General features: G+C 34.5%; 1 protein-coding gene across 1 annotated transcript in view; it reads left to right on the top strand.

Moving 5' to 3' along the window:
* The window catches only part of LOC109851260 (protein transport protein sec23-like), a 31887-nt gene continuing 6076 nt past the window's right edge, over positions 1428–27238 (top strand). The window contains 10 exon segments of the mRNA XM_020421314.1: positions 1428–1620; positions 1928–2378; positions 2380–2559; positions 2643–2858; positions 3273–3446; positions 3667–3828; positions 4997–5139; positions 23144–23219; positions 23297–23472; positions 23581–23662. Coding sequence (XP_020276903.1) covers positions 2049–2378; positions 2380–2559; positions 2643–2858; positions 3273–3446; positions 3667–3828; positions 4997–5139; positions 23144–23219; positions 23297–23472; positions 23581–23662 — 1539 coding nt within the window. The 5' untranslated portion in view covers positions 1428–1620; positions 1928–2048.

The raw sequence follows: 27238 nt of genomic DNA on the forward strand, positions 1-27238 counted from the left end.
AGGTCTAAGGTTAACAAATGAGTATAAAAGTTAATGTCTAACTATTGAAATCAATATAAAAGTTTTAAAATTGTTAGATGTTAACTTTAGACCTCACATGTTACATTTAGTTGTTAGATCGTAATTGTAAGTCTTAGATGTTAACTTTATATGTTATGTATTAATTTCGGCATAACTTTAAAAGATAACCCTTAATCAAAGGAGAAGGAAGAGAGAAGATAAAATTGATAAAAAAGTTATCGTGAAGGCGAAAAAGATAGTAATTCAAAAAAATGAGAAGAAAGAGAAGCATAATGCAATGACGGAGGTTGTGGTGAAAGAGATAACGGTTGAGGAGAATGAGGAGGAGGAGAATAATTTGTGGGTTTATAAAAAAAGTGATGAGAGGTTGAGGGTGAGGGTATTTTGGTGATAAAAGATAAAAAGGAGTTTTTTCACATGAGAACTTAGGTTAATGGGCCAAAACACATGATTAAAAAGTTAATCGGCTTGATCACATGAGGATTCTTAAATTGGGGCCTTGACACAATTTTTCCTAACAATTAAGCAAAAATTTCACATTTCGTAGCATCTTTCCTATAAATAGCACACATGTTAGTTCTCATTTGATTGTTCACATGGTTCATTTCGCAAACTTGTTTTTATTAAACAGCAAGAGAAAGTTACAACACTCAGTATGTACAATATTTTCGTAGGCTTATTGCCTTGAAAAGAATGAGCAGCACTAGTAATTAATTTCTTAGAGAAAATAATACTAATTAAAAATTTGAATAAGTTCGTGGGCTTAAAGTAACAAGTTAAGGAGCATATGGCATAACCCATCCTTTTATTTTGAACATTTTTATTTGCTTTTTTCCTAATTGATTTCTAATTTCTTATTGCGTTGATTGCTATTATCCTACATATAGGGGCGGTTTGGATACAACTCAAATATGGTACTTAATAGTACTTAGTATATTTGTATGAGTTTAACAATCATGGATACAGATAAAAAAAAAGACTCAATAAGAAATTCATATCCATATTCACTAAATATGAATTTGGTTACAAATATGTATATACATGCGAAAATATAATCGTATGCAAAACAAATATGAGAAAAATAGATAATATTCAAGAAATAAAATATAGTTCATGATACAAGAGAGTTTATTAGTATATTCATGATAATATAATTCTATTTTTAGACATGGAATCAAATCTCAATTTCAAGACAAGCACAAATGTAGAATGTTGAACTCTACCAAACCTATGTCGGATCAGAATTTTATTTGATTTGAGCTCAAAATTTTAAACCCAATGTAATATCATATAATTCACTTAACTAATTTATTTAACATAATAATTATGTTAACATTTTAGTATGTCCTTATTTTTTATTTAAAAACAAAGTTTATGGACTCGGATCTTACATGAACCCGAACCCAATGCAGCCTACAGCCAATTCGTACTTGAATCTAGAAAGATTCTGTCTTTGCTTTCGCCCTAAACGGGAACTCGAAAGAATCCGATCCAATATCAGCAAAGTGCAGAGACCTTGAAGCAGCAGAGATCTTCTCTTCGTAGGGCTTTTGATTCTCTCAGTGTTTCCTTTCGCTGAATTCATCGACTTGGACAAAGGTAAGCTACAGTCGCCCTTTTTCCTCTGGGAAATTTTCTTTCCTAGGCTTTGATTTGTTACGAATCATACTCTCGCGATCGAGGAACAATCGATGACTTCCTAGGTTTGAGAGTTCTGCAGTTGTAGATTCGTTCATTGAAGAATTGATGACTCGCAATCTAGATGTTTGAACTTGAAGATTTTTCGATACTAATTTGAAGAACAGAACAATCAAATTAGCAGAAGTTTTTGTTTCGTCTTCTATGATATTGGATAAGTTGAACTGCAAAATTGGTTTTAATTGCAATTCAATTGTTGTCTTTTCAGCTATAAATTATAGAAGTCCAACATTCGTCTGCTTCTAATCCGTGCTAAGGACTGACAGATTATTTCTGATAAATAGAAATATACGAGCAAATAGTAGGATACGGGCATAAGCCGGCAAAGGATGGCAGAATTTGCAGATCTTGAGTCTCAAGATGGCGTTAGAATGACTTGGAATGTGTTTCCTGGCACGAAACAGGAAGCAACGAGCTGTGTTATCCCTACAGCCTGCATCTACACCCCACTGAAGCCCGTCCCAAATGTCCCCGTCCTTCCCTATGGTCCGCTTCGTTGCAGAATCTGCCGTTCTATTCTCAACCCGTTCTCCGTTGTGGACTACGTTGCAAATATTTGGATTTGCCCGTTTTGCTATCAAAGAAACCATTTTCCGCAGCACTATTCGTCTATCTCGAGGGCAACCTCCTGCTCTGAACTATACTCTCAGTACACTACCCGATAGAGTAGAGTCGTCCCCAGACACGGGCCCAACCGTGCCCCCAGTGTTCCTCTTCGTGCTTGACACCTGTATCATTGAGGAGGAGCTCGGGTACTTGAAGTCTGCATTGGCCCAGGCTATCGAGTTGCTTCCCGAAAAGTCCCTTGTTGGGTTAATAACCTTCGGAACTTATGTGCAGGTTTTGTTATATTCAAGATAAACTTTTTCTTGCTAGAAGGTTGCTGTTATTCTGAAGATGCAAAGATCTCTTTATCCATGCAGGTTCATGAGTTAGGATTTGGGCAAATGCCAAAATCATATGTATTCAAGGGTTCAAAAGAGATCACAAAGGATCAAATTCTGGAGCAAATGAATTTCTTTGTGCAGAAACCAAGGCCGCCTGTTGGAGTAATTGCTGGGACTAGGGATGGTCTATCAGCAGAGAGTATTGCTAGGTTCCTGTTACCTGCATCTGAGTGCGAGTTTGTCCTAATTTCAGTTAAGTTTCCCATTTTTATGTTGCTTTTTTGTTGTATATATGAACATTTTGAATCTTATAATGTAGATCAAAGAAATTGAAATGTTATTTACTAAATGAAGGAATACCAGGGTTTCTTATCATTATTAATTTCAATAAAGTTCAACTTGAATTCATCTGGAAGTTCCAGGTGGTAAAATTTAATTTCCACGTGAATTTGTGATATTTTTCTTCTGGAAGATCCAGGTGGTAAAATTTAATTTCCATGTGAATTTGTGATATTTTTCTTACTGTTCTCCATAACATGCCCAGGTTGCGAAGTTAGTAGTATAGTAACTGTAGTTGTTTCCTTGCCTCTTTTGGAGACTAACTACATCTTTTCCTTTGCTTTACATTCTAAATCTGTGTCTTATATTTTACATTTGAATGGTTAGTTTCTGGAGGAACTTCAAAAAGATCCTTGGCCTGTCCCAGCAGATGAGCGTGCATCACGATGCACCAGCACAGCATTAAGCATAGCAGCTAGTTTATTAGGAGTTTGTGTACCTGGTTCTGGGGCAAGGATTATGGCCTTCATCGGTGGTCCATCAACGGAAGGTGCTGGCTCTGTAAGTTCTCTGCTATTTATTCTAATACTGAATCATCTGCTTTGATTTATTGTTTGAAACCTGTTGATAAGGATTCCAATGGCTAATCACTCTTTCAATTATCCTTTTGTACTAAAGGGAATTCTTCTGATCAGGACCTTGTATGAATTAAAATCTGCAGCTCTTTAGTCTTCTGGCAGCTTTTAAAATGTTTTATTTATATTCTGTATCACCTCTACAGATTGTATCCAAGAATTTATCCGAGCCTATTCGTTCTCACAAGGACTTAGATAAAGGCTCGGCCTCTCTTTACAGTAAAGCTGTCAAGTTCTATGAGGGGCTCTCGAAACAGCTTGTACATCAAGGACATGTGCTTGATCTGTTTGCATGTGCGCTTGACCAGGTCTGAGATCCAACGTCTGAATTAACTTTTCTATTTGATTTCCGCTTGCTTTGCATTTGTATATTCGTTCAGTTTCTAAGTCGGGAATCTACATAAGGAATATGATTCTTTATGCAACCAATGATTTACAAAACTTGAAACTACTTCACAATACGAGGTATTGTTTTCTTCTAACAATTTGGATTACAAATTCATTTGGTGGACACTAAAAAAAGACATGCATAATTATCATTGGTACATACACGACATAGTGGAGATTAATTTCAAAGAATGATTATAAATTAAAAGAGTTACTTTGGAAGCACACAATAACAAGGACACTTTTCAAATGTGTTTTGGGGACTGATGTTGAAAAGTCAACAGACCCTTTTTGGTTACACATGAATCATGTAGTTCCAGCCTGTATAAACCCTATGACGGCTTAAGTTTCTACGTACTGTGAGTTCACAGATCTGTTGTTTAGAATCTCAGGGATGAATGCAAGTTAAGCCTGGGGCTTTCTATTATCCCTTCAAAGCAATCCAGAAGTGGGATAAAAAGACTAGATTGCATCATATATGGAAACTCTGGAATGAGGAAAAACAAATCGTTTGTGGACCTAAATTTTTTTGGAAATCAGGATGAATGTTTTGATATTGTTCTTATTTTTGGCAAATGATAATACATCAAACTTAATTTTTGGAAATCAGGATGAATGTTTTGATATTGTTCTTATTTTTGGCAAATGATAATACATCAAACTTAATATTATGTTCTTGCCTGTTGATACTGCACTTTGTTCTTATTTTTGGCAAATGATAATACATCAAACTTAATATTATGTTCTTGCCTGTTGATACTGCACTTTACTTTTCCATCTGTCTGAAATTGTTATGTTTATGCCTGAAGTTATGCACTTGTCTCTTCTGACATTTGACCTCAAAGATACACCTAAAATTATATTCCATTATTCTAATGGATATCCTGTAGTTTGTTGGCTTGCAAATATTATCTCTATTTCTCATTACTATTGTACCGTTCCATTTTGGATGTGTCTTCTTCCAAGTATTGCTTTAGTTTTCTATTGTGTTGTTTGTATTCCCCTCTAGATGGCAGTGTTGCTGTTGTATTTTGTTCAGATTTAGAGAATCAAAGTAGCTTCATTTTGTTCTGTTATTTTGCTTGTCAGGTTGGATTGTCAGAACTAAAAGTTGCAGTTGAAAGAAGTGGTGGAATTGTTGTGCTTGCGGAGAGTTTTGGTCATTCTGTTTTCAAGGATTCATTTAGGCGCATTTTCCAGTCTAGCGATTATGACCTTGGCTTGTCATTCAAGTAAGGGATCCTCTTTTGATTATTCATATAAAATATGTAACAAACATAGTGCCTACTTAGAAATCTTATTAGAGAACTCGTATGCTTCTCTCATTAGCGTCATGTTTCTCTCTTGCTCCGCAATTCTTTTTATACATAGATTCTGAATGAAAAAGGAAACAAGCTTTCCAACATGATGTGATGCTTGCAACTTCAGTCTTCTATAAGATGTCACAGTCTATTTATTAAATCTTGCTCTCATCTAAAATTGTACATAATGTAGTGATTAACTAATTTTTTAGAAGTTCTAGTTCTTACTGCCTGCGGCTGCAGGTACTTGGTTATAAATTTTCTGGTTAACTTGTTTTGAGGTTTCCTGGTAGGGTTCTGCATTCAGATCTATGACTAAGGATGATGAATCATGTCAGTATCTTAGAACTGTTCTTGTATTTGAAGCAGTCATGAGCTTCTTATATATGTACATTCCTCATTTAATGTAGATGTATTTCTTAAGTACAAGTATTATGCCCGTGCTCGCATAGTACAAGTATTATGTTCGTGTGCGCGTGTGTGCGTGCATATAGGTATATGTGTGTGTATATATACATATACGTATATGTCTGTGTATATATATATATAGATACATATATATGTGTATATATATATGTATACATATATGTGTGTATATATATATACATATATGTGCGGTGTGTGTGTGCGCAAACACATATATATAGGCAAAAATACCAAATTGATATATTTTATTTATCCTTAGTGACAGTTTGGTATATATATTTTTTCCGGCGACATATTGGTATATTATTTTTTCTCTAGCGACATATTGATATATTATTTTTTTCTCCGACGACAAATGAACCTCAAATTGGGCCGGACCCAAATTTCTGGTGAATTTTTTCACGTGACGCCTCACGTGATGGGAATGTGGCTACCAATGTGGCTTCCAGTGGTAAGCAATTGCAACTAATCCCATCGAAAACTATCACCTTCTCCATCACTCTCCTTAAACCCAATAGCTTCATCTATCTTCCCACATTTCCTCAAGCTCTCCATTAATGAGCTACAAATCACAACAACTCTATCCTCATTCCCGTAGTTGCATAAAGCTCCGACTAACATGAAGCAATCGAACCCATTAGGCACCGCTCTTTTCGCTAAGAAACCCATCAAAATCTCGCACATTTCGAAAGCTCTTCCTTCTCTACAAAGCCCATTGATCAAAATCTCTCAAGTCGCCACCGAAAATGATTCGAGCTACCGATGAGGATGTTAAAAGTGTACACATCAGGCTTGACCCGATCTTGGATCATGACGTGGTACCATTGTAGAACTTGTTGGTGTTAGTTGTGTTTGACGAAGACGGAGATGAGGAGGTTGTAGAGGGAGGGGGCGGGTCGAGAGTCGAGAGAGGATTTGAAGAGGTTGAAGGTCTGGGAGGCATTAGAGAGGCGAGAGGAGCAAAGGAGGGAAGAGAGAGAGAGGTGGAGGAGGAAGGAGATTGAAGGGTTAAGGTTTGGGATTGGAGCTGATTTATGATGCTGGAAGCTATGCTGGCAGCCACGTTTGCACCATGTGAGACGTCACATGAGAAATTTCATCGGAAATTTGCGATCAAATTTGAGGCTCATTTGTCGCTAGAGAAAAAGTAAGTATACCAATGTCACCAGGAAAAAATATATACCAAAGTGTCACTAAGGGTAAATAAATATACCAAATTGGTATTTTTGCCCATATATACATATATGTGTATATATATAACATATACATATATGTGTGTGTATATATATACATATATGTATATGTGTGTGTATATATATACATATACGTACATATGTGTGTGTGTACACACACACATGCATATATATGTGTGTATATATATGTATATATGCATATATATGTGTATATATATGTATATATACATATTGTAAACGTGTTTTGGGGTAAAAAAACTCTTAAAGTCTTATTCTGTAATCAATCAGTACAATGCTTTATATAGAAGAGAAAATCTAACTTTCTAAAAAACAACTTTCCTAATATACCAACTTTCCTAATATACCAAACTTTCCTAATAGAACCTAAAATAAAAAAGTAACTTCTAAATGTGCCTTTTACCAAAGAAACCGACACTCTCCCTCAAGTTGGTGCATAGATATTCAACATGCCCAACTTGCTTACAAAATGCTCAAAATTCTGCCTTAGAAGCCCTTTTGTGAAGACATCTGCAATCTGTTGATTGGACGGCAAGAATGGAATGCACACCACTCCTTCAAGTTTTTCCTTGATTAAGTGCCTGTCAATCTCAACATGTTTAGTTCTGCATGCTGAACTGGATTATTTGCAATACTGATAGCCGCCTTATTGTCGCAGAATAATTTCATAGGACGTTCAACCGGTATGCCAAGTTCGCTTATTAGTCTCTTCACCCATAATATTTTACAAACACCTTGAGCCATTGCTCGGTACTCAGCTTCGACACTACTCCTTGCAACAACATTGCTTTTTTGCTTCTCCAGGTTACTAGATTTCCCCACAAAAATGTACAATATCCAGAAGTAGATCTTCTATCAGTTATCGAGCCAGCCCAATTTGCATCCGTATAAACCTTAACTCCACGGTGGGTATTTTTCCTGAAGAAAAGTCATTTTCTAGGAGTAGCTTTCAAGTACCTCATAATCTTGTACACTGCTTCAAGATGTTCCAGATAAGGAGCATGCATAAACTGACTTACCAGACTAACAACAAATGAAATGTCTGGGCGTGTATGAGACAGATAGATCAGCTTCACTACCAAGCGTTGATATTGACCTGCATCTACTAGCACTCCTTCCTTTATTTCTCCTAACTTGGAATTAAACTCTATAGGTGTGTCTGAAGGTTTGCATCCGGTTATTCCAATCTCTTCTAGGAGATCTAAAACATATTTCCGTTGTGAAACTGCTAACCCATGTCTTGATCTTGCAATTTCCATACCAAGAAAATATCTAAGTTGACCAAGATCCTTGATTTCAAATTCAGAGGACCGACTCCTTTTTACCTCTTCCATACCTTCAACATCGTCACCAGTGAGAATATCATCCATGTACACAATCAGCACTACCATCTTCCCTTCATGTGATTTCTTAACAAACATAGTATGATCTGACTGTCCTTGTACAAAATTCTGACTCTTCACAAACTTCGTGAATCTCTTAAACCAGGCCCTAGGAGACTGTTTAAGTCCATACAAGGACTTCCTCGGCCTGCAGGCTTTCCCATCAAATCTGTGAGTAAAACCAGGAGGAGCTTCCATGTACACTTCTTCTAAGTCTCCATTTAGGAATGTATTTTTGACATCTAGTTGGAATAATCCCCACTCAAGATTAATTGCAAGAGAGAGATTTACCCTCACAGTATTCAGTTTAGCAATAGGAGAGAAGGTTTCTGAGTAGTCTATGCCATAAGTCTGGGTAAATCCTCATGTTTGCTATATCCACTCTCAAACAGTAATTTTGGGAGTTGGATTGTCGAAAATGCCCTTTTGATGTTGAGGGTGTTTCTGGAATGGACTTGGCCTGGTTTGGTTTGGGAGAAGGGCAATTTAGTCTTCACACACCCCCAAAGTTACTGTTTGGGAGTGTGAATAGTTGGACCCGTAAATCCTTTGGCCACTAACCGCGCTTTGTATCTTTCAAGGGAGCCGTCAGCCTTATATTTCACAGTAAATACCCATTTACAACCAACTAGGGTTTTTTCGTTCGGGAGTTCTGTGATTTCCCAAGTGTTGTTCTTTTCAAGGGTTCTCATCTCTTCAAGAACTACTTCCCTCCATTCTGGAACACCTAGTGCTTCTTGTATATCTTTTGGAATAGTGACACAAGACAACTTTGTAGTAAATGCTTGAAATGAAGGTGATAGACTCTTATATGACAGAAAATTATAAAGAGGGTGTTTGGTACATGATCGAGTCCCTTTCCTAAGAGCAATAGGTAAATCACCAGAAGTATTTGACTCGGCAAGAGACTCTGGATTAGACACAATATTTTGTGGTTCAGACGAAGAGTTACCTGACTGAGCTTTATTGTCCAGATTCGTCATCGATTCAGATTCTTGGCTCTGCTTTGGAATGGGAACTCTATCTTCCTATCTTGGATACTTCCTCTTATAGACTTTCCTTTGAAATTCAATTCCACCTTGCCTCGCACACATCTCGTCCTCTCTTCGAGCTCCACTTTGTAACGGCATAGTTAAAGGACTAGAATCCCTACTTTCATTATTTGAGACATCCTTAATTGTTCCACCCGCTTCAGTATTATCACAATGGTCAGAAACTCGTTTTTCAGATTCTTTACTTCCATCAAATTCATCGTCATTTTGATTTATTGAGTGCATAGGAATTACTACATCGAGTATTAACAAGTCATCACTCGAATCTTCACTTGGTGTCTCCTCCTGAAGATGAGTGTCAGAGAAAAAATGTTTATTTTCAAAAAAGGTTAGGACACAAAAAACTTCCTAGTGAGAGGATCAAAATATTTGTATCCCTTTTGAGTGGAGGGATATCCAACAAAAACACATTTTCTTGCTCGGGAATCTAACTTTTCCTTGTTGTGACCATGAATGTGAACAAAAGCTATAGATCTAAACACTTTAAGTGGGAGATCATAAGTGAGGCGAGAGGAAGGAAAACATTTCTTAAGCTGCTCCAATGGCTTTTGAAAATTCAAAATTTTTGTAGGCATTCTGTTAATTAAATATGTGGCTGTCAGAATTGCTTCACCCCACAAATATTTCGGAATTGAAGTTGAAAACATTAAAGATTGAGCAAGAGATGTTTATTCTTTCTTTCTGCAACTCCATTTTGTTGTGGAGTGTCAGTGCAAGCGCTTTGATGAACAATGCATTTTTCAGTAAAAAATATCCCTAAAATCTGGTTAAAATACTCTTTACCATTATCACTTCTAAAAATCTAAATCTGTGTTTGAAATTGTGTCAATATCATATCGTAAAAATTTTTAAACACAGTTTCAACTTCAGACTTATCATGTAATAAGAACACCCAAGTAACACGTGTGTGATCATCAATAAAAGTAATGAACCATCTCTTTCTTGTTATTGTTTTAATCCGGTATGGCCCCCAAACGTTACTGTGAACTACAGTAAAGGGCTTAGTGGCTTTATATGGTTGAGCAGGAAAAGAGGTCCTACGATGTTTCGTAAGTTCACAAATCTCACACTAAAACAGAGATGGATTTTTATTAATAAAAAGTTTCGGAAACAAATGTCTTAAATAATGAAAACTGGGATGCCCTAAACGATAATGCCATAACATTATTTCACTCGAATCAAGAACTGAAATAGAATTGAGACAAGTCCTCCGGGATTGCCTACTTGAGTCATATCCGGTGTCAAGAAAATAGAGTCCTCCAACTTCCTTAACATTGCCAATTGTCCTCCCCGAAATCAAATCCTAGAACAAACAGCCAGATGACGAGAAATTAGCTTGACACTTTTGATCATGACTAAATTTACTTACTGAAAGTAGATTACATGACAATTTAGGAACGTGAAGAACATCATGGACTATAATTTTTGATGAGATAACAATAGACCCTTTCCCGACCACTGCCGAATAAGTTCCATCTGCTATCTTGACTCTTTGATTTCCTGCACATGGACTATAAGAAAAGAAAATTTTAGAGCAACCAGTCATGTGATCTGTAACACCAGAATCAACTATCCAAGAAGCACTTGACGACTCAACATTAAGACGTGAGGACAAGAAATGGTTACCCTTTTTTGCAACGTGACTGGAAGGATTAGGGTTAACATGACTTTGGGGCTGGAGGAGTTTACATATCTGCTCTAGTTGTTCATTCGTGAAAGGTTGCATTCCTGAAGAGAACTCCTTCCCTGAATCTGTAGCATTAGCTTGGGAATTCCAGTTGTCCCCTGTTTGTTTCTTCTTCCAATTAGCCGACTTACTATTGATTTTCTAACATGTCTCACGAGTATGTCATGGTCTCTTGCAGTAATCACACCACGGTTTCTTGCTACTCCTTCCTTCACCATCACTACTTCACGATGCAAGAGCCGATCCTTCAGGTTCATGTGTAGTCTTCCCAATCATCACTTTCTTTCGAGCCTCTTCTCTACGCACTTCAGAAAATACTTCTCTTAGTGTGGGCAATGGCTTCCTTCCAAGAATGCGACCATGGACCTCATCTAACTCCTGGTTGAGACCAGCGAGGAAACTGTACACCCGCTCATTTTCTTCTCTCTTCCTGTGTTTGACACTATCAGTTGTGCACTCCCAATTATCTTCATAACACAAATCCAACTCTTGCCACAAAGTGACAATATCATTGTAATAAGCAATAACATCACGACTGCCTTGTTTCAAATTCTATAGCCGTGTTTTCAACTCAAATATTTTAGATGAATTTTCTATGTCAGAATACATCTCTCTAATGGCTTCCCAAACATCCTTAGCAGTTGGTAAAAACATGCGTGGCTTGGCAATAGCTGGCTCCATAGAATTAATTAGCCACGCTATAACTAATGAATTTTCTGATTGTCAAGTCGCCATCCTTGGATCTCCAGCGGTTGGCTTCACACGCTCTCCCGTTAAATAGCCAACCTTTCCCCTTCCATCAATGGCTAGCTTCACAGATTGAGCCCATTCTAAAAAATTCTGACCATTTAATTTCTGCCCAGTTAATTGAAAAGATGAAAGAGAATCAAAAAAATCATGGCTGCTGCCGCTGCTGGGGTTGCCTCCAAAGATTGCGTCGTCGCTTGTTGCTGACTCCGCGCCACCTGCATTCACCATGGACCCATCTTCGACGGTCGTGGAGGGTCTTTTTGGCCGGTCATAGCCTGGCGGTAGTTCATCTATGCCCAGCCGGTTTCTGCCCTTGGCTCTGATACTATGTAAACATGTTTTGGGGTAAAAACTCTTAAAGTCTTATCTATAATCAATCAGTACAATGCTTTATATAGAAGAGAAAATCTAACTTTCTAAAAAAACAACTTTCCTAATAGCAACTTTCCTAATATACCAACTTTCCTAATAGCAGGCTTTCCTAAAATAAAAAAATAACTTCTAAATGTACCTTTTACCAAAGAAACCTACAGATACACACACACATATATAGAGAGAGAAGTGTTCCTAAGGCGACGTCTTAGATAAACATCTAAGGACGTGGCCTAAAGTCACATGATTGAGCTATATTGTGGATGATCCGTTCCGTTAAACTTGATCTATATATTCTAAAACTCCAACACACCAAGTTTGGGGTGAAGTCGTTGTCGTTTGACCATTCATCCACTCGTATCAATTTTAACCGGTTTGAATGAATAGAACTTTTCACATGGCTTGACGGAGGGTCAAATGACGATGGGTTCAACCCAAACTTGGTGTGTTGGGGTTTTAGAATATGTAGATCAAGTTTAACGGAGCGGATCATCCACAATGTAGCTCAATCATGCAATTTTAGGCCGCGTCCTTAGATGATTATCTAAGGCGTTACCTTAGGAACACTTTTCCCATATATAAACACACACACACACACACACACACACACACACACATATATATATATATATATATATATATATATATATATATATATATATATGTAAACACACACACATACATATATATAGATACACTCGCGCGCATACACAACACACACACACACACACACATATATATATATATATATCGAGTAAGACTCCTATCAACTTAAGTTGATGTCTGCCAAACTTCCTAACCACTCATTTATTGATATAAAAAACCTTTTCATATCATGCAAGGATCCCTAGGCAATATGAGTGGCTAAAAAGTTTGGTGGATAACTTTTTGCTATCCACTTAAGTTGACACAAGTTTTGCTCTATATATATCTAAATAAAAGTTTGTGATTTTTAAAACATAAAGAACATGATATACGATACAATGATATTTGATATTCTGTAGAAAGATTTAATAGGAAAAGAACATAGGCATCGCTTGGTCCTGTGTGGGAAAGGGGATGAGATTTCAATTTCCCGAGATTTTCAATCAAGTATCATGTTTGGCTTGTTGAGGATTGGGACACGGATGAGATTAAGACTCTAATCTCCAAAATGGATAGTAGCAAGTTACACCATTCCTTAGTATTAACTACATAGGACTTCTCATGACCATTATACCCTCCTACCTGATGCGTTCTCCGCACCAAAGATGTATTATAATATTATATGTTAAATCAGGGGGCTATTTGTATTTTAGAAATTTTTGTAGTAATATTTCAAAGGGCTCTTTGTGGTCTTGCAAACTGCTAAGGGGCAGTTAATAGGTTTTCAAAAGTTTTGAGGACTGCTTGTAGTTTTCTAAACTTTTAAGGGAATGGTTATAAAGTTTTTGAGGGCTATTTTGTAAAATTTTCTTGGGCTTATTTGTAATTTTTAAACTTTTATGGCGCCTTTTGCAAATTCTTTGAGAGATTTTTTTAAAAATTTGAAACTTTCATTAGGTTGTTTGTAAAAATTTTAGGGAGTTGTTTGTACTATTACAAGGTGTTTATTATTTTCTCAACTTTCATGGGCAAGTTGTTAAATTTTCAAAGTGTTTATAAAAATTTTAATGGTATATTTGTAATTCCTAAAACTTTCATGGGTCTGGTTGGAAAATGTTTAGGGTCCCTTTATAAAATTTTGAGGCGATATTTGTCTTTTTTAACTTTTAAGAGGATTCTTTATAATTTTTGGATTTTCTTGGGATTGTTTGCAAATTTTGAATTTTAAAGGGGGCAAGTTGTAATTTTCTAATTTTTATTTGTTGTTTGTAATATTTGGATTATTTAAGGAATTATTCGTAATTTTGAATCTTAAGGGTTTTGCCAACTTCATAGGGAAATTTGTTATTTTCATTTTTTTTAGGGTTCTTTGTAATTTTTGAAACTTTCAACGGTGTTTTGTAAATTTTTTGGGGAGTTGTTTGTGATAATTCAAAATTTTAAGTAGGTTGTATTTGTTATTTGGCAACTTTCATGTGACTATTTGTAAAATTTTCAAAGGGCTTATTGTAAAATTTTCAATGAAGTTTTTGTAATTTTAAAAACTTTCAAGGTTCTATTTGTTGAACCTCTAAAGGGATTGTTTGTGAAGTTCAAGGGGCTATTTGTAATTGTTGAACTTTTTAGAAGGCTGTATGCAATTTTCAAAATTTTAGGCACTGTTTGTAAATTTTAGATTTTAAGACAGATAGTTTATAATTTTAGAATTTTATGGTGCTATTTGTAATTGTTGTATTTTTAGGGATTTATTTGTAATTTTTGAATTGTAATGTGTTGTTTCCAATTTCTCATTTTTCAAAGGCTTATTTGGATTTTTAGATTTTCGATAAAGTTGTTTGTAATTTTGAATCTCAGAGGGTTGTTTGTAATTTTTGAATTTTAAATGAGTTGTTTGTACTTTTTGGATCTTGAAGAGGATAATTGATAATTTTCTAATCTTGAAAAACCCTTTTATATATAAAGGATGTCTTTAGTAATTAGAATTTTTTAATTATGGATAGTTTTAACTTGATGAGGATTTTTAGGTGAAGATAGGGTTAAAAAAAGGAGTTTGATTATGAGAAAGTTGTAATTACGGATAATTTAATTTGATGAGAATTTTAGATGAAGATATGATTAGATTGTTAGACCCTAGAGGGGGGTGATTAGGGTCTTATGCTAATCTAATCCGATTAAATGCCAATTAAAACTAATTAATAAGTTATCCTAGCAAGTATAAAATACAACAAGATATGTAAGCTAGGATAAGCAATATGAACAAATGAATATATCCTATCAATGAGATATTACAAATATATGAGCAAGGATATATGAACTAACACAAGGGTAAAATAAACAATCTACACAAGTGATAGGGTAATATGATGAGCAATACACAAAGGCGATATAAGATATGAAAACAAGAATAAGAACGCCAATGCAATCACAAACAAAACGATATGTTTACGAGGTTCGGTCCCCACGACCTACGTCCCCGCTCCTCACCTCGAGGAGATCTCCACTATCACAACCGGGTTTTCTACGTTCACCCGAACAACGTTTACACCTCACAATACAATCACTATGTAATCACACCTCACACACTAAGTGTTGGTCCTAGCCCGTGTCCTCCTCCTCAAGTGCTCGGTTACAACCTCTCCCTAGGCACGTCAACCGACGCCACTCCTCTTGGATTCGACCCCGTCTCTCACCACACACTTCTCTCGGTGTACAAGTGTATTACAAGTGAATCCTCACAATAAGCACAATATAAATCAAATGATTTGTTCTCTAAACAAGGTGAGAACTCAATTAAGCACAACTCTAAGTCACTAATCTCACAACCCAAAATTATACTATGAATGTAAATACAATAAGCTCAAAAGGTTGTGTGTGAACAAAGAGTATCAATAAAACAATTAAACTCAATATATAAATCTAGCTTATGGAAATTAAGATCAAAACAATAAATAGCTAGAATTGAGTTTAAGGAAAACTTCTCTATAGATCAAGAGTGAGAGAGAGATGAGTTGAATGCCCAAACACCAAAGAATGATCTCCTCTTTGCTCTTGTGAAATTTGCTTCACAAACTAAACTCAAACAAACTCTTAAACTCTTTTAAACAAAACTTAAACCCTTGATTAAAAACTTTCTTAAACTTGTTTTAAAACTCTCTTGACTAATTTGAAAAGACATCAGCAATGTGGTATATATACCCACTCGAAATCTCAGCAAAAACCCAAACAAAATGACCAAAAGGCCCCCAGAAAAACCAGCTCAGAAATAGCCGTTAGAAGTCCAACGGATCTATTGTCGGTCGACCGAAAATTCCGTCGGTCGACCGATGGAAAAATTCGGTCGACCGATGGAAAGTTCGGTCGACCGATTTTGAGCTATCGGTCGACCGGACCTTCGATCCGACGACGATCTCTGAAAAAATATGACGAGATGGTTCAATTGACCGGTCGACCGTACGGTCGACCGAAAACTGACATCCCAGAAAACAAAGCTGCATTTTAAAACACTGTCTTAAAAATATCAAAAAATTTCAAAAATGTAAAAACTTTGGGGAATGATTGTAGAGCATGATAAATAAACATGGCTACAACGACTGTTTTCAAAAAAAGGACTTCCTCAAATAAAAAATTATTCATCATTTTTCAATATGTTCAAAAACATGAAAACCTTGAACATGATATTTGATATTTTGAATTTAACAAACATTTTTGAAACCTTATGAAATGATTGTATCGAACTTGATAAAATGATATTAATATGTTTGTTATGAAGTCTAAAACCTAGAAAAATACAATATTTCATAAAATTGCATATTCTAATGGCAGATTATATTCAAAAAACTAAATATGATTTCAATTAAATTATAAGCTTGTTAAAGGTGAATCATATTATAGGCATATAAAACATAACAAAATAGTAATTTTCCAATTCTATTCATTTTGTTTCATAAGTAAAACTTGAAAACAATCAAACCAAAAACAGTATATGTATAATAATATAACTATTAATCATATACAAAAACCAAAACGTGTATGTGTGTATATGAATGAGGCTTAAAGGTACTAACACACAATAATAATAAATTCGCTAAACTAAATTACGCCAAGCAATGAATCTTGATCTTCATAAGCTTGACTTGGTAAATCTCACGGTATGAAGCTTGAACTTTGGATCTTGAACTTTGAATAGCAAGGCTTCACCGACCATTCCGCCAACCTCCCTTTGGATGTGATCGTCTGAAGCTCTATTCCATCATCCTCAAACACGTTGTTTGTCATCAATACATAGGAAATACACAAATACTAGACAAACAACATTAGTGGTAAATTGTTGTTAAATCATCATCAAAAAAAAGGCCAACAATCTTCCTCTTTTTGATGATGACGAACAATTTACAAAAAAAATATATGCATGAAAAGGAAATGAATATACAATGTATAAGATAATCATAGCCATTATATAAACAGAAAGAATACCACATATTTCTTTCCCCTTTGACAACATCAAACAAGGCGACAAAAAGAATAAGAGAGCGAAAGCCTCCCCTAATCAATAGCATAGCGTGAGATATAAAAAGATATATATATATATATATATATATATATATATATATATATATATATAGGGATTGCTCCCCCTATCAGAAAGCCATATAGAATATATGCAATGAAGATCATGGCAAACATATGTGAGCAAGCATAGATGGAAAATATGCTAAACACAACTCACATACTTAAAGACAATGAGAACACATATGAATATATCAATGTGAAAGAAGTGTCTCATTAGCACAAAAAATATAGAAACCATATAAAAGAATAGATTTATGAAATCAAAGAAGAGGAACATGAGAGTCATGCAAAAAAGTTTTCAAATGAAAACAAATCAACCAAAAGAAATCATAAATCAAGATTTGAGTCCAAAACCCATGTTTGATCAAAAAAAAGAATCTCCTTTGTGGGATTTGATCAAATCACATGGAATACATTATAAGGCACGAATAGATGATCCATAAGCACAAACATATAAATATCATCATATAAGTGAAATATAATGAATTCAAAGCAACAAATTAAAACAAAAATCTTTAACAAAAGAATTTCAAGAGAGGCAATAATATATCAAGCTCTAAAGTTTGTTCTAACCCATATAATCATTCTAGCATCCGGTAAACATGATTTGGGAATAAACACCCAATAAACCCGGAGGGTTATATAAATGCAAACCTCTCATCAAAACGAAACTAATAATCATGAACACAAAATAATTTGATCAATGAAAAAATATTGTTTTCATGTTCAAAAGTTTAAAGTATAATTTTTCAAAACCAAGAAAAAGAAAAATAAAACATTAAAATTCTTGGTTTAAAATCAAAATTGTTTTGGTACCCAAGTAATATTAGTACCAAAAGGTTTAGGGACATGACCCCTATCATTAAAGCTCAAAGCCCTTGGGTTATGAACCCATTTGGGCGCATTTAGTGCACGAGTCCGGTCATAGTAATAATTATGCAAATAACCCATTTGATTGCAATAAGTGCAATGAAGAGGATGCATTTGGTTATGTTGACCATGTGGATGTGCACGAGAAACATTTAAAACATTTGCACACATGGATGATCTTTTAAAATTATTTTGCAAATGTGAAACTCTCTTTAAATCAAAACAAAATTTGGCCAAATGACCAATTCTACCACAATGATCACATCTATACACATGAGCATGGTGAAAAATATGATGATGAAGCTTGATGAGATGCACAAGAAGGATTAATATGAGCCTTAGAGGGTTTTTGTGCATCATAGCAAAATCTAGCAAGATGGCCTTTACGACCGCAATTTGTGCATTTGTAGACTTTACTATATATGTGTGCATGATGAATAGGATGTTTAGATGTTTTAGCATGAGATTCAGCACACATGTCCATAAGCTTGTTATTATTGACAATGCATGATTTAAGAGTTGAATCTAAGGATGATATTCTATTTTTAATATTATTCAACTCATCATTAGGCACATATGCATTATCATTAGAAGTAGAACATAAAGAATTAAACTCATTTCTAATGTTCTCTACTTCTAATATGGCATTGTTTTTAGCATGAGATAAGCTAGAAATGGATGAGGTCAATTTTTTATTTTCCAAATTTAATAAGTCATTGTTTTCTTTAAGCACAATATTTTCTTTTGCAATGATATCAAATTTGGAACCTAGCAACTCATGATCGGATTTCAAATTAACATGCTTGCTTTTCAAATCTATAAAATTATTATGCAACTTAGTATAGGCATGCATTAATCTATCATATGCACAAGCGAGTTCATTGATGGATATATCACTATCGGATTCTGAATTGCTTACCACACTAGGGCTATCGCCTAGTGCCCGTGTGCATGATGATGCTCCACACTCACTTGAAGAATAATCCTCCAAACTACGTTGGATTTCCTCCAAGTTGCCTTGATGTGCTTCTATGAATTTCCATAAATTGTAAGCACTATCAAAATGGACAAATTTGTTAGAAAAGGATGAGTCAAAGGCATTAATCAAATATTCTAACAAAAGCTTGTTCATATTAAAGATTCTTTTATCATTGCTACTTCATTTGGATTTTTCCGAAGTGGGTATAATATAAGCATCTTCAATAATTTCCCATAAATCGGATTGTTTAGATCTAACAAATATGTTAAATCTAGAACACCATTGGTCATAGGGGAGATTATTTATTTTAGGAGCAACAACAGGATCAAGGCCTAAACAAGATGCACAATGTGTGTCCATATTAAGAAAATATATGCAAGCAAGATACAAATTATTTATTTTAGGAGCAACAACAGGATCAAGGCCTAAACAAGATGCACAATGTGTGTCCATATTAAGAAAATATATGCAAGCAAGATACAAATAAAGCTCAAAATTAGATTAGCACAAATAAGATAACTTGGATCTTTAACTCAAGACGGTTAGACCTTAAATCAAAGAGCACCAAGCTCTGATACCAATTGTTAGACCCTAGAGGGGGGGTGATTAGGGTCTTATGTTAATCTAATCCGATTAAATGCTAATTAAAACTAATTAATAAGTTATCCTAGCAAGTATAAAATACAACAAGATATGTAAGCTAGGATAAGCAATATGAACAAATGAATATATCCTATCAATGAGATATTATAAATATATGAGCAAGGATATATGAACTAACACAAGGGTAAAATAAACAATCTACACAAGTGATAGGGTAATATGATGAGCAATACACAAAGGCGATATAAGATATGAAAACAAGAATAAGAACGCCAATGCAATCACAAACAAAACGATATGTTTACGAGGTTCGGTCCCCACGACCTACGTCCCCGCTCCTCACCTCGAGGAGATCTCCACTATCACAACCGGGTTTTCTACGTTCACCCGAACAACGTTTACACCTCACAATACAATCACTATGTAATCACACCTCACACACTAAGTGTTGGTCCTAGCCCGTGTCCTCCTCCTCAAGTGCTCGGTTACAACCTCTCCCTAGGCACGTCAACCGACGCCACTCCTCTTGGATTCGACCCCGTCTCTCACCACACACTTCTCTCGGTGTACAAGTGTATTACAAGTGAATCCTCACAATAAGCACAATATAAATCAAATGATTTGTTCTCTAAACAAGGTGAGAACTCAATTAAGCACAACTCTAAGTCACTAATCTCACAACCCAAAATTATACTATGAATGTAAATACAATAAGCTCAAAAGGTTGTGTGTGAACAAAGAGTATCAATAAAACAATTAAACTCAATATATAAATCTAGCTTATGGAAATTAAGATCAAAACAATAAATAGCTAGAATTGAGTTTAAGGAAAACTTCTCTATAGATCAAGAGTGAGAGAGAGATGAGTTGAATGCCCAAACACCAAAGGATGATCTCCTCTTTGCTCTTGTGAAATTTGCTTCACAAACTAAACTCAAACAAACTCTTAAACTCTTTTAAACAAAACTTAAACCCTTGATTAAAAACTTTCTTAAACTTGTTTTAAAACTCTCTTGGCTAACTTGAAAAGACATCAGCAATGGGGTATATATACCCACTAGAAATCTCAGCAAAACCCCCAAAACAAAATGACCAAAAACCCCAGCAAACAGCTCAGAGAAAGAGCCGTTAAAAAGCAACGGCTATATTGTCGGTCGACCGAAAGGACTTTCCAAATGAAAAATATCATCATTTTTCAAATATGTTCAAAAACATGAAAACCTGAAAATTGATATTTTGATATTTTGATTTAAACAACATTTTGAAACCTTATGAAATGATTGTATCGACTTGATAAAAGATATAATATGTTGTTATGAAGTCTATAACCTAGAAATACAATATTTTCATAAAATTGCATATTCTATGCAATATATTCAAAAACACTAAATATGATTTCATTAAATATAAGCTTGTTAAAGGTGAAATCATATATAGGCATATAAACATGAAACAAAATAGTATTTTCCAATTCTATTCATTTGTTTCATAGTAAAAATTGAAAACAATCAAACCAAAACATATATGTATATATATAACTATATCTATACAAAAACCAAAACGTGTATGTGTGTATATGATTGAGCTTAAAGTACTAACACACATAATATAAATTCCTAAACTAAATTACCCAAGCAATGATCTTGATCTTCAATAAGCTTGACTTGGTAATCTCACGGATGAAGCTTGAACTTGGATCTTGAACTTTGAATAGCAAGGCTTCACCGACATTCCGCCAACCTCCTTTGGATGTGATCGTTGAAGCTCTATTCCATCCATCCTCCAACAACGTTGTTTGTCTACAATACATAGGAATACACAAATACTAGACAAACAACATTAGTGGTAAATTATTTGTTAAACATCATCAAAACAAGAAGGCCAACATAGATGTCCACGTGTCAGTTTCTGATAGGAGAGATGGACACGTGGCAATTTATTTTTATGCATGTCATGTTTTTGTGCCTTTAAGAGTAGTTCACCGATGTCTCTTTATATATAAAGGAAGGGTAATAGTAACCTTTCAAATTGATTACTTTTGTACTAGGGTACTGAAGAAATGCTAATTAATGATATCTTTCTTTTCCATGCATCACATATCAGCAACTGTTTTCTAATAGCTAGAGCCTCGAAAGTTTGTCACCTACAGTACACCTGCAGTATGAAGAAAATGTTACTTCTACTTTATATGTATATAATGTAAGAAAAAGAAAAAGAAAAAGAAAAATCCTACTCGAATACTTACTCTAATTAAACTGGATCATTTAGTTTTATACTTACTGAATACCTATCCTAATTTTGTTTGAAAGCACCACTTTTCATTTAATAGTTATGAATGTTTACTTCCTTTTTCCTAAACAAATCAGAAACTGTAATCAATTAAGGACTTTTAATTACTTTAAATATAACTTGAATGTCTTCTGTTATCAATTCTAATTGAATCGGGAAGTTTTCATGTTTCTTTAATGATAATCAGTTCTACTTAAGATATTGCCTACGTGGTCTAGGTACCGCCTAGGTCTAGGCAGGAGACTAGGTGGGCTAGGTGAGAGCTTTTTAAGATATTGCACACGTGTAACCCTCTAAGCACTCACAATGGTAGGAGCCTCGTGCATTGGACTGCCCTTTAGGATCCTTAAAACCATCGATAGAAAGTTTTCTATGAATATCTAGTTTCTTTGAAAATTACCTTAGTTTTTATGCTTGTGACTGTAAAAAAATAATTAGTTTTTATGCTTGCAATTCCAAAAAAATAATTAACCAATTGATACTATTCAATTAAGAATCTTTAAACAATTAATCATCATAATCAACTAAGCAAATTTGAAGAATGCTATATAATATAGCTTCACCCAACAAATTAAAGATATAACAAAACTTATCAAAGGAAATTTTTACATAGTTATGAAAGAGAAAACATATAATATTTTAGCAAAAAATATGTGAGAAGTAGGATATGACCTTAAAACTTTTGTACCAAGAAGAGCTGTAGGGAATTCAAAAACTTTGGGTTATGTGTGCGTGCTGGTATGTTGAAAGTTGAGTGATTGCTTTTTCTTCTTCTTTTTTTCTCGGTGGGGGGGGGGGNTAGATGTGTGTTTTTTTTTTTTTTTTTTTTTTTTTGGGGGGGGGGGGGGGGGGGGTTGTAATTCTGGTAATACAAAAGGCGATATATGCAAAAGTATATATGAGGAAGTTCAAAAACCCATATCTGCTCTTAAATATATAGTATGAGAACTTTGATTTCGTACATCATTCTTTAAGAGATTACTCATGTCTGTCTCTCATTTGGTTATTCTTGGATCATAGTTTTGGCTCATTGGTTGTATTATTTGATAGATGGTTTAATGATGTTGAATTTGATTTGTGTTTTATTTTGCACATATTATATATTGTGCTCTTGGGAAAATTGTTGATACTTTTTACCTGAGTGAATTGTCTCTGGGCAGTGGTATCTTTGAGGTTAATTGCTCAAAAGATGTTAAAGTTCAAGGCATTATTGGTCCTTGTGCTTCTCTCGAGAAGGTAACTGCTAATAACTTGCCTCTTGGTGGTTGTATTTTATTTTGTTCTTACATTTGGTTTCTTGGTGCTTTGCGCAGAAAGGCCCTTTGTGCTCCGAAACAGTAGTAGGTCAGGGGAAAACATGTGCATGGAAGATGTGTGGTCTTGACAAGAAAACATCTCTGTGTATAATGTTTGAGATAGCAAAGAAAGATGATCCAGATGCAATTGGTCAACCTGCTAGCAATCAGTTCTATTTCCAATTTTTGACATAGTATGAGCACAACATTGTAATTATGCTTTTTCTTCTCTTTAACATCTTTACATATATTTTGGTATATAGTTGAGGATTATCTAACAAACTGTGGAGACCCTGCTGCAGTTATCAGCACAATGATGGGAATATGAGGATACGTGCAACTACTCTTTGTAGAAAATGGGTAGCTGGACCCGGTAGCATTCAGGCAAGTTTTCATTCCAAGTAGTTTGCTGCTTCTGTAATGTTTTAATTACCTAGATGTCTTTTGTCTTTCACTGAATAGTTCAATTCCCTAGGCTATTTATATATTGTATGCTCCACAACAACAACAACAACAACGAAGCCTTTACCCAAATCTTTGGTGTTGGTTACATGAATCCTATTCTTCTATTTCGTTCTATCATAAACCATTTTTTCCGTTAAATTAACCATTATCATATCATTCTTAATTGCTCTCAACTAAGTTCTTTTAGGTCTATTTGGAGATCTCTTTGTCCATTAACTACAACATTATCACTTTCCATAACCGGCGCATTAAGAGGTCTACGTTATACATGACTGAACCACTAAGTATTCTCTCTCATTTTATCCTCAATTAGTGCAACATTTAATTTACTACGAATGCACTCATTTGTTATCCTATCTTTTAGTGTATATCCATAAGACCATCGTAACATTTTCATTTCTGCTATGCTCATTTTTTAGACATATTTCTTAATTGCCCAACATTCCGATCGATAAAACATTGTTGGCCTTATAACTGTTCTATAGAATTTTCCCATAAGTCTCATAGGTATTTTACCATCACATAAGATTCCCGAAGCACGTCTCCATTTAACTATCCTGATTTGATTTGATGGATAACAACATCTTGAATCTCACCATCATGACGAATAATTGATCCTAAATAACGATAATGGTTATTTATTAGGTATTTCTTGGCTATCAATATGTACTATTAGACTCTTTTCTCTTTTTAATTTTACTAAATAAGTAAATATGCATTTCATGTGTTCTGTTTTTTCTACATAGTTCTAAAACCTTTAGATTCGAGCGCTAGTCTCTACCTTTCTACTTTAGATATTGTATCCTTTCTAGTCTTGTTAACCAATACTATTTTGTTAGCAAATAACACACCATGAAACTTCATCTTAAATATGCCTAGTAAGTTGGTCTGTAACTAATGCAGAAAGATAAAGATATAACCCTTGGTGTAAATCAATAGTAATAGAAAATGATTTAGTCTCCTTTTTTTGTTCTTATCCTAGATATCTTTAATCACATCAATACATATATTTAATCACATTAATATATCTACTAGATACATGTTTCTTTTCTAAAACCAACTACATTATTTCTCTAGGCACTCTGTCATAAGCTTTTTCTAGACCAATGGAAATTATATGTAGATACTTTTTTTGTTTATATCTCTCCATTAACCGTCTCAATATATGTATAGGTTCCATAATTGACCTCCCGAGCATAAAATCAAATTGGTTTTCAGATAAAATTGTCGCCTTTCTTAGTCTTTGCTATATTACCCTCTTCGAAAATTTCATAGTATGACTCATGAGTTTAATGCCACTATAGTTTGAACTACTTTGTATATCTCCTTTATTATTGTATATTGGTATCAAAGTGCTAATCCTCCACTCATCGGGCATTTTCTTTATCTCAATAATCTTATTAAATAATTTAGTCAACTATCTTAAGCCTATATCTTCAAAACATTTTCAAACTACAATAGGAATGTTGTCTGGTCCTACGGCTTTTCTACTTTTCATTTTCTTTAGAGCATCTTTAACCTCACTAATTTTAATTTTCCAACAATATCTATAGTTTCTATCATGCAGTATATGGTCAACTTCTCTATGTTGCTCACCTATTTGGTTTAACATTAAATAAACTATGAAAGTAACCCTTTGATCTTCACTTCTCATACGTCTAATATTACCTAAGTTCCTACTCTTTGTTTCTCTCATCTTAGCAAGATTATATGTATTTTTTTCTCCCTCCACTGATTCTAACATTTTATAGAAATTCTCATAGGTTTTGTATTTAGTTTTACTAGCTGCTCTTTTTTGTTTTTTTCCTAGCTAGTTTATATTTCTCAAAGTTTTTCTCACTCCTACACTTTTGCCAATCTTTATATAATGTTTTTATTGCTTTAATCGCTTTTTGAACTTCTTCATTCCACCACGAACACTCTGTACCATCTAATCTACAACTATTAGATTCTCCTAGTATATCTTTAGTGACATTCTTAATACAAGAAGACATATTATTCCATATAATATTAGTCTCATTATCTATGATCCCTATATCTTCCTTCATCATCTTATCTTTGAAATAAAAAAATTATCTCCTTTTAGGTTCCGCCATTTAGTTCTTATTTCTTATTCGTATTAGTTTTTCTACTCCACTTCTTAATAGAAATGTCTAATACGATCAACCTATGTTGTGTGGTAAAACCCTCTCCCAGTATAATGTTTTTATTGCTTTAATCGCTTTTCAAATTTTTTTAGATTTCTCACCTATCAATTTAGTTTCTTTGAAATAAATTATACTAATTTTTATTTTAATCATGATATCTACTAATTCCATTGTCTTTCTTATAAGAGAACATATATTCCAAGTAGCTAACCTAATTCTATTCTCTTGTAAAAGTCTCCTACCCTTTACTCTCTTATGGTGTTCTACTATATGCTTAATGCTATTTGGCAACTTATTAGAGAACTATAGTTTCTTCAAACACCCTTGCTTACTTGTCATTACACTAGGGTAACGTCGATGTAATGCGTCGCTTTTAGGGAACGTCCTAGCAAGTCACCCTGCTTACTTATCATTGTATCGGGGTGACATTGGTGCAACGCGTCGCTATGAGGATGTCCTAACGAGTATTCTATAGGATTCATGTCATGTGGATCCAACTATGTTTTACACTGGCTGTGAGCTACCTAATGCACCCCTTCTTTATCTTGGCTTGGGACACGCAGTACTGACAATAAAAATAAAGCTCTGGTTTTTATTTATGAAGCTGACAACTTTTTGCTTGCTTTCCATTTTCCTAACTAGTTAAAGTTAGCCAACTCTGGCGACCCTATTTTAGAATTTGAACTAGTTAAATTTTGCAAAATTAACTATTTTCAGAAAAATAAACAAGAAATTGATGTTGGCAATAAGGTATGCATACCTTCACTGCAACATGATTCTCAATGTTCTTTTACCATTACTGGTATCAATTAACATATTTCTTTAATTTGACTTGTAGTACCTCAGATTTCTATATTTAAACTGAGCCTTAAGCACATACTCTGTAGGCCTACCCCGCTCATCCCTGATTCCAAGTAAGTTGCTTACCATGCTCCCATTACCGTTCAATGAATGGGGATGAACCGCCGACCGCGTTCCATGTAACTATTTTGGCTATATTTGATGTGAAATTATGTTACAATTGAATATTTAAAGCCTGTCAAATTTGCTCTTTTGCAAACTCAGGCTCATAATTTATATTGTGTGTTGAATGCACATAAAATTGATGTTGGCAAAAAGTTTCTTTTAATACATGTCATCACGTGTACAATTGATGTTAAAATCTTCCCGTTTGCAAAAAGTTTCCTTGTGCCCCCTCCAGTTACTGACATTTGATTTGTTGCCTGTACATATATGAGTATTCTGGTAAAGTTTTGCTTGTACTTTAATGCTCTGATGGGACCTAGCATATTTGGTGGAAAATGTTCTTACTTGTGTTTTCTTCTTAGTAGGAGATATTGCATTTTTA

This window comes from Asparagus officinalis, chromosome 8 (assembly GCF_001876935.1).
Source record: "Asparagus officinalis chromosome 8, Aspof.V1, whole genome shotgun sequence".
Lineage (NCBI taxonomy): Eukaryota > Viridiplantae > Streptophyta > Magnoliopsida > Asparagales > Asparagaceae > Asparagus > Asparagus officinalis.